The sequence below is a fragment of the Leptosomus discolor genome, chromosome 1, assembly GCF_034619465.1.
Source record: "Leptosomus discolor isolate bLepDis1 chromosome 1, bLepDis1.hap2, whole genome shotgun sequence".
Lineage (NCBI taxonomy): Eukaryota > Metazoa > Chordata > Aves > Leptosomiformes > Leptosomidae > Leptosomus > Leptosomus discolor.
The window spans coordinates 117,478,144-117,490,231 of NC_141391.1; the positions used below are offsets into that span (position 1 = coordinate 117,478,144).

The 12,088-nt window shown below is 46.2% G+C and overlaps 1 protein-coding gene across 1 annotated transcript; it reads left to right on the top strand.

The window, feature by feature from the left end:
* Positions 1-1,612: 1,612 nt before the first annotated feature.
* Positions 1,613-11,684, top strand: STYXL2 (serine/threonine/tyrosine interacting like 2). The gene is made up of 5 exons (XM_009947286.2): positions 1,613-1,725; positions 4,481-4,575; positions 5,463-5,694; positions 6,454-6,671; positions 8,851-11,684. The coding sequence occupies exons 1-5, from the start codon at positions 1,613-1,615 to the stop codon at positions 11,682-11,684; spliced, it is 3,492 nt and encodes a 1,163-aa protein (XP_009945588.2).
* The last annotated feature ends 404 nt before the right edge of the window (positions 11,685-12,088 follow it).

The window sequence follows — 12,088 nt, forward strand, 5'->3', positions numbered from 1 at the left end:
ACGCAAGCCCACTCTTCAAGCCTGTCAATGTTCTGGCTGGCACCCTTCCCTCTACCGAATCAACTACACCACTCAGCTTGGTGTCATCTGCAAAATTTCTGAGGGTGCACTCAGTCCCACTGTGTGTCATTAATAAAGATACTGAACAGTACCGATCCCAATACAGAACCCTGAGGGACACTACTTGTTGCTGATCTCCATGTAGACACTGAGCCATTGACTGTAACTGGATGCAGCCATCCAGTCAATTCCTTTTCCATCGAATAGTCCATCCATCAAATCCATCTCTCTCCCATTTAGAGGTAAGAATGTTGTGGGGGACCATATCAAAGACCTTTCCAAAGAAGTCAAGGTAGCTGACAGGTAGCTTACTTCTAGTAGGCTTGGAGTGTCTCATCCGGCATTTCCCAAGGACATCAGAGGTCATACCAGCATTTCAAGTGCTTGAATGCTCCCTGCAGGCAGAGGTCCAGCCTCACTGGCTCTGGGCTCTTCTCTGGACTCCTTCTGCAACTGGGAAATGTTGGAAGATCCAGCCCACAGCAGAGAAGGAGTTAAGTGCTTGACCAGCTGCCGTCTATGAGGCACTGAATTCTTTCCCTCTGCAATCCAGCAGCCAGCGTCAGGACAACACTATATTTAGAAAGCTGATAAAGGTTTGGTGCCGACAGTTGTCCTGCCCCTTGATGAAGAAGCCGCAGAGAGAGCGAGAGGGGGCAGCTGAAGCTGATTTCTCTCCCCCCAGTACTGTTCTCTGCCAGGTTTCCTGCCCTGTTCACTGGACTCCTTCGCGGTGCCTCTGGCAGGGACCCCCAGTGGAATCATCCAGGTACAGGGGGTAAGTGCCCTTTCCTTGCTCCCTTGCCTCCCTGCTTGCTGCCCTGTGAGTGGCAGCCGCTCCTCAGCCCTGTTGGTGGCATGTGGCTGCAGTCCCCCAGCCTGAGGTTGGCTGCTGGGGCCCTTCAGAGCTGCTGCCGGCTGTCGTGGACAGTGAGGCAGGTGTCGCTCTGGCTGGACCCAGGGAAGCGTTGGCTGCTGCGTTTTCACGCTCCTAACCGAGCTATGGCCCCCGCCCTCTCCAATGCCCAGGGCGGGCATGGCAGCCTCCCCACAAAGGATTACAAGGACGAAGTCCTGAGGCTTAAAGCGCCTTTGGCCTTGAGCTTTAGGAGTGTTTCATTTTGGGGAGGCGAGGTCTCATGTTTCTTGCCCCCGACGCTCCTTCCAGTCCGGCTCTGGCTGTGTACAGCTCCTTCCAGCCACCATGCACGGGCTGAGCCGGCCAGGGGGGGATAGAGTTTCTGCCCCACCACCCCTTCCTTCCTGGCCTTCCTGCAGGCTTACTCACAGGCAAGAAAGGCATCAGCACTTGCTGGGCAGCAGCCAGGGAGCTGCACGAGGCCTTGGGAATGGCAGGCACCCTGGTAGAGGAGCCAGTGCGGCTGGCTTACGGCAAGGGCTGCTTGCAGGGTTGTGGGAGTGAGATGTGGGAGCCCCTTCTGCCGTACCCCCCCTGCCACGGGCAGGGGCATGGCCTCCCTCCCATGCGGACCTCTTTAATGGCCCACCTTCCTGTCCTGCTCCCCTTGTAGCGGATCCTCTCGCAGCTGCCATGGCCAGCGGCAGAGATTCGGACAGTGAGCAGGTGGTGCCCGGTGAGGAGGACAAGGGACCGGACGTGACAGCCGTGCAGGCCCACTATCTCCGCAGCCCCTCACCCAGCCGGTGAGTATGCTCAGGCGCTGCCATGGCCTCCTGGTAGCATGTGGTAGATGAGCTTGCCTTCCCTCCTCTTCCACTGCTTCCTCTCCGCACAGGCAGTTGGATCAAGCATGGATCCCAGGGTTTCCCTTCCCTCTCTGAGGTGGGGTTTAGCGTGCCAGCAGGGAGAGAGGTTGTAGGGACAGACTCCTGTGCTAATTCATCCATCCTGCTGAGAGTGTATGCGCACATGACGGGGGTAAATTGCAGAGGGCACTACTATGGGATGGCATTGTTGCTCTTCCCTGTCTCATCCTCTCACATCCACCCCTACGCTGAAACTTCTGATTTGGATTTCAACTCTTCCCAAATTCAGTCCCCTCTTTCTGTCCATTATAAGGACCTGTGGATTTTGTTTGTTGATATTAGCCTTTCCCAGCCCCAGAAAGACCGAGGGTCTTTGGATTTGGGTTTGGTTCAGTGCCATCTTTAGCTGCAGGCTTCAGGCACTGAACAGGAGGCTGTCACAGTGCAAGCGGAAATTGAGTTACCTCAAGCAAAACAAGCATGATTAGGTATGTTTTCTCCTAAATACAAGGAAAAATACATACCTTTGTACTTCTTTCCTAAAGTAAAATGCTCTGTTGGCCTTTCTGTACACTTTGAGATGCTTTAGCTGAAGGCAGGGAGTACAGATTGAGTTTGAAAAGAACCTCCCCTAGTGGTCCTCAACAAGTAGGAGATTATAAAATGTTTCCCATTAACTGTGGGGCACTGCAGAAAAAATGAAGACAGAGTGCTTATTTCATTTAACTACATGCATTTTTAAATTATTTAGGAAGTTCACTGAGCTGACATAAAGTAAAATTATGTATTGAGTCTGGTAAATCGCTCTCCTACTGCTCATCAGTCACTCAAAATGAACAGCAGCACCTCTCCAGTCCCTTCCCTTCCCTTCCCTTCCCTTCCCTTCCCTTCCCTTCCCTTCCCTTCCCTTCCCTTCCCTTCCCTTCCCTTCCCTTCCCTTCCCTTCCCTTCCCTTCCCTTCCCTTCCCTTCCCTTCCCTTCCCTTCCCTTCCCTTCCCTTCCCTTCCCTTCCCTTCCCTTCCCTTCCCTTCCCTTCCCTTCCCTTCCCTTCCCTTCCCTTCCCTTCCCTTCCCTTCCCTTCCCTTCCCTTCCCTTCCCTTCCCTTCCCTTCCCTTCCCTTCCCTTCCCTTCCCTTCCCTTCCTTTCCCTTCCCTTCCCTTCCCTTCCCTTCCCTTCCCTTCCCTTCCCCTTTCCCCCCCCCCCCCCCTTTCTCCTGCTTTTCTTGCTGTCAGCACCAAAAGCAATGATGAAAATGGCAAGGTCCTTCCCAAACAGAACGAGGCCCTTGAAGCATCCAGGATTAGGGCAGTTCTGCACCTGTGTGGTTCATGGATGCTTGGGGCAGCTACAGGTAAAACGTGTTGAGTCTGTGGTGGCAGATTATTACCAACTGTTTTCTTTTTATTAAGCTCGGAGGCAACCTTTACAGCAAAAGGAATTGAATGCAGGGCATAGCTGCAAATTTGTGTCAGCTCCTGTAAATGAGACTGAGACTCCCCTTGCTCATCTCATAAACTCCTTTGAAGAGCTAGAAAAGGATTACTTTCAGTCACAGTTGACAAGTGCTGGAACCCAACTAAATGACCTAGACAAGCCCATTAAGTGGTTTCCGATGGCTGTGCCCTCCATTTTAATTCTGGAGAATGAAAGCAGTTTAGCTCTCCAGACACTTTGCTGCACCCTGACTGCACGTTAATCACCCTCCCTCTCCTGCTTTAATTAAACAAAAACAAAGAGTGTCTTGTAAGTAGTGCAAGCCTGCGTTGCCAGATAGCTTCTCTGATGGCAGCAAACTTGTCGTAATGATCTGTACCAGCTATTTGGAAAGAAATGTAGAGGGTGTGCATCAGGGAAAAAGCTCTGTAAAATATTTTGTTAAGGTATTCTAAATAAGAAGAGAAGATTTGCTTGGACTGTACAGGTGGACTCAGATGGAAATATATTTGTTTTCAAGATTGTGGCCCTTTTTTTGCTTAACAAAAACTTATGTAAATCACGCTGTGTGTCAAAGAACTCCCTTCAAAGATGTTTGTGGGTTTCATAGTTGTTTCTGACCTGCAGTTAGACAACACTGTGAGTGGAGAGACTGACCACAGATTCATGCTATGAAGTGACCAATGTACTGAGTACCGTGGGAGAGATTCACAGGCTTCAGTCTTAATGCTTGCATTTCGGCTTGCAGTAACTCAAAGGAGGCTTGTGGGCAATTAGCTAACAGAAAAAGAAAACCCAACAGTTTTCTAGCATAATCTGTTTTGAATTGTTCAATAAATTCCAGTTAGGAATATGTTTATGTCTGACTGTCTAAGCGAGAGCTACTTGTGACACTGTTTTTTTGTGATCCATCCCCCTTCCAGTCTCAAACCAGACACTGATCTTCTCTACCCAAAAACTCCTCCACCAGTCCATTCTCTTGCACTCCCAGCTCACTGTAGCTCCTCCCCACAGGACCTGCCTACATCCTGCAAACACTGGATACCAAGGCATATTTGAAGCCTGTAGAGTCACACTGGAGAGCAGGGTGGGGGTGAGGGGTGGGAGAAGAGCTGGGGCTTCCCTTCTGCTATGAAAGGATCCTCACTGCTCCAATTCCCTGCTGCTCCCTTCTGGAATAGGTGAAAAGGGCTGAAGTCCTGGAGATGGGATCCCAGTGGAGGGCATTTGCCTAATAGGCAGTGTGGTTGGTTGGCAGGTATTCAGTGATATCGGACACTGATACAGAGAGCATCTTCATGGAACCAATCCATCTGTCGTCTGCTGTGGCTGCCAAACAAATAATCAATGAAGGTAAGAGGAGGAAGGGTAAAAGAACTATGTAAGTAATAGAGACTTGAGTTGCACTTGTTTTGCCTTTCTCATCCAGAGATCCTAAAACGATAAGCCTTTATGAGAAAACCCCCATCTGAGGCAGAGGTGAAAAATACAAATAAATAACCATTTACTGAAAAATGTGGTGACTTCCTTTGAAGTTGTGAACTGAATCTGTGGCAAAATCACGTACTGCAGTGGTGAAAACAGTTCAATTGGTGGTTGCTCGCTCCAACAAACTAGAATAGAATAGAATAGAATATTTCAGTGGAAGGGACCTACAATGACCATCTAGTCCAACTGCCTGACCACTTCAGGACTGACCAAAAGCTGAAGCATGTTGTTAAGGGCATTGTCCAAATGCCTCTGAAATACTGACAGGGACGGGGCATCAACCACCCCTCTCTCTAGGAAGCCTGTTCCAGTGTTTGGCCACCCTCTCAGTAAAGAAATGCCTCCTAATGTCCAGTCTGAACCTCCCTTGGCACAGCTTTGAACCATTCCCACCCTTTGTATCACTGGATCCCAGGGAGAAGAGATCAGCGCCTCCCTCTGCACTTCCCCTCCTCAGGAAGCTGTAGAGAGTGACTGCGCTCTTCTGCGGCTAGAATGAGTGTGCCATTAACTCCCAGGCCTTTGGCCAGTGTGGGTCTCTGGACTGAAAGGACAGTGCAATATGCTCTTCCTATTGCTAACTACCTTGAGGCTACGAGATAAGCATGCACGTGCACATATTCCAGACAGGATGGTGTGATGTGACTGTGAAAAAAAGCAAGCTACAAGGCTTGTCACAGGAACAAAGAATGACAGGTCATATATTTGTGTTGGTTTTACATGCTTTTAGTTACAATGTCAGTTTATTCCAGAGCTGAAGACAAAGGACACCAAGGTAGATTCAGTGTGTCCCAGGATGTTAGAGTCTGCACGGCAGCTGATGGTGGAAGACCTGTACAACAGAGTTAAGGAAAAGATTGATGACACCAGCTTGTTTAACACGCCATGTGTGATGGACTTGCAGAGGGCACTTGTGAAGGACAGGCTGGAAACCCCCAGGGATGCTGTGGATGAAGTCTGGCCTAATGTCTTCATAGCAGAAAAGTGAGTGTCAGCTTTTGTCATTAAGTTGCACAAGATTCCCAGTGAAGGGTCAGATGAAACCATTGAAGGCATAGCATGTATTACATACATCTAATGCTTTTCATCCCTAGAAAGCCCCAAAGTGTTTTTCAGAATATGCTCACAAAGATCTCTGTGCGCTGAAAAGTAAATACTTCTGGAATAGAATCAGCAACTTTCCTATGATATTTTGATGCTTCGACAATTTAGTAGAGGAGGAGGCAAATGAGCCTAAATCACACTCTTTTGATTGGAATTTGGCCCTGAAATTGGGACTGAAGTCTTTGTTATGTAAAAGAGAGTTAAAAAAGAAATGCTGTAGCAAATATCGAGTGGAAATGGTTAGGTCTTCTGTACCATGGCTCAGCTGTCTGAGACACCTGTGCAAATGACCAGACAGATTAGAAGGGGATATAGTCTAAAGCATCAATTATGGAGTGATAAAAATTGAGAAATAGTAAGCAACCTGAACCTAGGATGGCAGGATGAGTTTAATATCAAGTTGGAGTGGAAACTGAGCATGCAGGTCTGCTGGTGAGTGCAGGTTTCTCATTTTCTTTTCCCAGTCAGTATTGGAAAAAAATACCTGTAGAACTCTCAAAGGACATTAAGATCTGAGTGGAGCTGTGTGTTGGATAAGTAACACAGACTGGGAGCTCTGTAGACCTTGTAGCAGACAGCTTCTTTCCTACCTGAAATAGGAGCACTGATACCTAACATCTTTTTTTTTCTATTCTGAAGAAGTGTTGCAGTGAACAAAAGCCGTTTGAAGAGACTGGGGATCACGCATGTCTTGAACGCAGCTCATGGGACAGGTGTATACACAGGACCAGGTTTCTACAATGGTCTGAATATCCAATACCTGGGCATTGAAGTGGATGATTTTCCAGATATGGATATATCTAAACACTTCCGCCCAGCTGCAGAGTTCCTTGACGAAGCACTGCTGACTTACAGGGGTAAGCTTTTTTTCCCAGAAAGCTTGGGAATTAATGGGTGGAAGCATTACTCTGATAAACAGCCAATGCTACATTTGTAATTGGGTGGAAGGCAGATACTTTGTTCTCTGCATCCTGTTGGGGTGATCACTTCTTGCCCATTTCTGCCATGCCTCATTCAAAACAGGAGGGGGCAAACTAATGAAAGGAGGCAGCCCAGCAGCCCCTCCTGCAATCCCCCTGTCTTTGGACTCAAACTGAGTGTGAGCCACCTCACTCAGCTGCTTTGAAAGTACCCTGCTATTGCTAAGAGGTGAAGGCCTGCTCAAATAAATATATTTTTTTCTATATTTATATTATATAATACTATATATATATATTCCTGTACACCGTGAGTTTCAGTTTTGCCAGGATGCTTACTACAAAACAACAGGATGACTTACTAGAACAATCCAAACAGCTGCATTGAACCCCTGGATGTCTACACCCAAGCTACTGTACAATTTTTTGGGCTCCATTTCCACGGCAACTGTTGTTCTGTGGACCTCCAGTGCATACTAGTCATTTTGTTGCAGCTTCAGTGGACAGTTAGACAATTCTTTACAGAATTCAGTATGAAAATGAACACCACAGTGATACCACTGAGATTCTTCATATATGTATTCAAGGCATTTAATTTTTGTTGAGATACAACAGGTTACCGCCTAGTAGAAGTGACAGTAAGAAATGTGAGAAGTTTTGTTAGTAAACAAGAAAAGTTGAGCCAATTTTAACAGCTTACCACCACCAACATGAGGAGGGACGCTGTACCCATCCATGTTCTTCCTCACAGCTCCCATTGCTCCCCTTGGCATAGCAGTACAGATGGTTACTGCTGCTGGCAGTCGGCCTTTCAACTCACTAACCCAGCAAAAATGACAGCCCAGCAGGGAAGAAGTGGTTTTCCGTTGGGTTAGTGGGCTGAACCAGCTCGTTAAAGGGCCCAGTGAGTACCAGAGCCGACACAGGAAAGAGTGCATGGAGACAGAGGAGCCTTGAAAGAAAGCAGAGGAATGAGATCTCCCCCTTTCGGTGAGCTGTTAGATAGGCTTTACTGGCTGTTAAAACACTTGGGAAGGCAACTGAGACTCTTGATATAAGAAAGGTGTAAAAGACATTTTGGGATAGTAGGAATAGATACTTTAGGTAAATACTTGTGGTAACACATCAGAAGTCAGAAAGGTGGTGTTGAAACTGGCTGCATTAAGTTTCAGTGCAAACAGTTTGATTAAACTGGAGTTTATCACACATTTAGAAGCAGTAGTTTCAGTTGTTTGCAAGCCAGCAAAGCCTCACTTAGACTCTCTTCATATTTACAAGCTTTTCTTTAATTTGCCATAAAAGTAACTTTAAAAACCAGTTCTTCTGTGCCAAGCTTACTTTTCTGCAAGAGGTGGTTTCTGTGTAAATGCCATGAAATACAGCAGATCCTCAGCTTTGATTCTAGCTCTTGCAGTCACTGTTTACAGAACAGTGAGTCCCAGTAGTTTGAAGCAGCTGTATCAGTTTGTCAGAGTCAAAATCAGCTTTCTCCTGCTAGTTGCTTGGTTCTCCTGTTCTGAGATATACTATGACTATGGCCTCCAGCCAGTCTACATGTAACTGAGTGTACCTTGCAAAACAGCAGATCTCGATTCTGGCAAAAATATAATTAAATGAATATAAAATTGTATTTAAGTCTTGTAATGTACCTTATAAAAAATAAGTTATTTTCTTATCCTCCAGTACCTTCCTGGAGGCTAATGCTAATATCTCCCTTTTTACATATGGGAAAACTGAAGCATGGAAAGCTTAAATGTCTTACCTGAAATCAGCCAGTAAGTCAAGAATACTGTATCACTTGTCTTGTCTTTTTAATAGCTATTATAAGCTTTTTGATTATTTGGGGAAGTGAAGTGTATAGGTGAAAATACAAATATTATTTAGATTGTTTTAAAATGTGTCTGCCCACAGCTTTTGAAACTAATGTACTATTTATTCATATGTATCTAGATTTTTATTAAGATAAAGCTAACAAATATTTAGTATTGGTTTCAGTCACTGAAACATATAACCTGTCTAATTTTTAACACTATTCAGAGAATGCTTTTGTGCTACGTATCAGAGCAACCTCTCTATGTTATCGGAAATAGCTAATTACTTTTATATTCAATATCTGTAGGCAAAATCCTTGTCAGCAGTGAAATGGGAATCAGTCGCTCAGCTGTGCTGGTGGCTGCCTACCTGATGATCTACCACCATATGACCATTCTGGAGGCTCTGATGACTCTGAGAAAGAAGCGTGCCATTTACCCCAATGATGGCTTCCTGAAACAGCTAAGGGAGCTCAACGAGCAATTGTTGGAGGAACGAGAGTTGGATCATACTGGAGATGAAGAAGTCACTCCTAGTCAAAGTCCTGTTGTCCATACAGGGACTTCTTCCCGATTGTCTGGAGTTGGGGACTCAGAAAGCATCACGGGAGCCAAAGCCCACTCCATCACAGTAGAAGAGGAGGACACCAGCAGCCTGCTGGGTAGTTTTATGAGCTCTTCATCAGTGGGAAAGACTAGCCGGCTTTCCAAACACTCCACCCTCATCAATGAGGAGGAAGAGGAACAGTTGTATGAGGAATGGAGGAAGAAACAAGGCCTACCTACAAAGGAACCAGGAGTTAACCACAGAAGAACATCTCCAAAGCTTCTAGATCAGGAAGGGGAACAATCTGAGGAGGATGTGGAACAGAGGATCCATGACTGGCAGCGCAGAAATGAAAGATACCAAATGGAGGGTCCACCCAGGAAGGAGTATGGAGATTCTAGCATGGGAGGAAGACCTTACTCATCAGGCGAATTCAGTGATGTTGAGAGTGTGAGCAGTTTTGAGATTCGAACCCTAAAACAACAGCTGGAAGCCAGTAGCTTTAGTGGGATGAGGAGGAGCCGCACAGGCTCTGTGTCTTCAGAGAGCACTTGGGACATGTGGAACCAGAGGCTTCTGGAGATTGAGAAGGAAGCTGCTCAGAGGTATCATTCTAAGAATAAAAATTGTGGGGAGAGACAATCCCCAGAAACAGGAAGAAAGGAGAGGGATGTGGATGAGGAGAGTGTGTTTTCAGACAGTAGCTCCTTTTACAATTTCTGCCAAAAGAACAAAGACAAGTTGACTCCTCTAGAAAGGTGGAAGGTCAAGAGGATCCAGTTTGGCTTTCACAAGAAGGATTTAGAATCATCATCATCTTCTGCACCATCTCCAGCAGAAGATGGCAGCCAGGCAGGCGGAGAAGGGACAGAAGGTAAGAGTTTGTCGGATATTAACCTGTCTGCTTACCAGGCTTGGAAAATGAAGCTGCAGAAGAAGGTGGGCAGTGAAAGCAAGGAGGAATTTGTGGAGTTTGCCAAAAGTGAGGATTCTGCTTCAGCTAAAAAGAAGCAGAGGCGTGTAGAGCTCCTTGAACGTTCAAAGAAAATTTTAGAAGAAAGCCAGTCCATGTGCAGCTGGGAGACAGAGAGTACAATGAGTGGGAGTATCCCACTGTCAGCCTTCTGGCCCTCAGCCTCTTCCGCAAACGGTACCGAGGATGCAGTTTCTTCACTGAGCATGCAGACAAATCATTCATCTTTATCACAGACCAGGAGCAGCATGGGGGCAATGCAGCCTCAGATGCCAAGTATACCCCTTCCCAATCTCCCAGTTGGCCCAGGTGACACAATATCCATGGCAAGCATTCAGAACTGGATCGCTAACGTGGTCAGTGAAACCATTGCTCAAAAGCAAAATGAGATCATGATGCTGTCCCGTCCATCATCTGCAATGGCCACCAGCGTAATGTCAGGAGATCTTGGCAGGCATGTAGATGACGATAAGGTTTCTCTTCTCAGTGCTCAGAGTGGCTCATCTCTTGCTGCCTCTCAGCTTCGCCAGCAGGACATGCACAGGGCTGAGTCTCAGTCTGTCCTGTCTTGTAATACCTCAGTGAGTGCAAGAACAGAAGGGACTAGTTCAAACATGAAGACAACACAGACAAGCAAGCCACTGTACAGCCTCTTTGCTGATGGCATTGACCTAAAGAAACTCAGGAGGAAGGAGAAGGAGATGCAAATGGAAATGAGAGAGAAAATGTCAGATTATCAAATCGAAAAGGTGATCAGAGACAATAAACGCAGCACTTTATTTAAAAAGAAGATGACCAAAGGAGAGGCAAATGAAACAGAAGATGACAGAGAGAGTACAATAAACAGCCACAGGCACCCCTTGCAAGCAAATCTTGACAGAACTGATACAGCCTTTGATCTGTCCAGTCAACCTGAAAACACAGGTGCACCAAAGCCAGAGACTGATATTACCAAGTGGCTCAGTGGCCTGAAAGCAGAAAGAGAACCACCATCATATTATGATCAAAGTGAGAAGGCTAGAGAGAAATATAGCAGATCATCCAAAGTAACAGAGATGGATTCTGAAACATCCAGTTACAGATTCTCCAGATCCCAGAGAGAACAGCTAGACAGCTGTTCTTCCTACGAGTCAAAAGGAGATTCACTGAGAACCATGTCAAGATTTTCCTCTGCCTCTGCAAAAGAGGACAAAAAGATGTATAAGTTCACAAGGTCGAGGGTCAGTGAGACCATGAGTTCCAGAGAAAAGAGCCCAGAGCTGCATGTTTTCAGCCGAACACCTGAACCATCCTTTGACTCTGAATCCTCTGAACCATCTACACAGAGTCGAGTTAGATCTCATCATGTGGAGGCGTGTGAAGAGGAGGCCAGGTCAGACATGTCAGAATTTGGAGCTAAGAGAAAGTTCACCCAAAGCTTTTCAAAGTCTGAAGAGGATGGAAAAAAGGAGGCGAAAGTGGAACAAAGTGAAGAAAGATTTGCATCTAGACAGTTCTCTCAGTACAGGCGAAGCATGCGTAAAGAAGAGGAAGAAGAGATGGATGATGATGCCATTATTGCTGCTTGGAGAAGCCGACTAGAAGAAACTACAGCAAAGCTCCGTCGGAGAAGGGAAGAGTGACCACGATCAGATTATAGGAACACAAGCAGAGCCACAGAGTCCCTGAATCACTCATCATTATATTTCTGATAATCCTTTGTGGTTTGTAGGGCATTTCCTGCAGATAGTTCTCTTCTTAATCAAAAGCGATAAAGGGAAGAGGTCAAGTTTTGGAAGTGTTTGTGGTTTGTCAGAAAGAAGATGCTAGTATTAAATGATCAATGTAGGTAGGAACACAATGTTAGAAGCCATTAGGAGCCAGACGATGCTTCAGCAGCAAAAGCAAGTAATGGTGGCACCTCAATTCAGAAGACCAATCACATCCCATTTTGGTTATTTCAATTTCCTCGTCTCACTAAGGACTGGACATATTTTTTTTCTAGGATCTTTTTGATCATAAATGGAAGAAGCTAACAGCCTTTTCT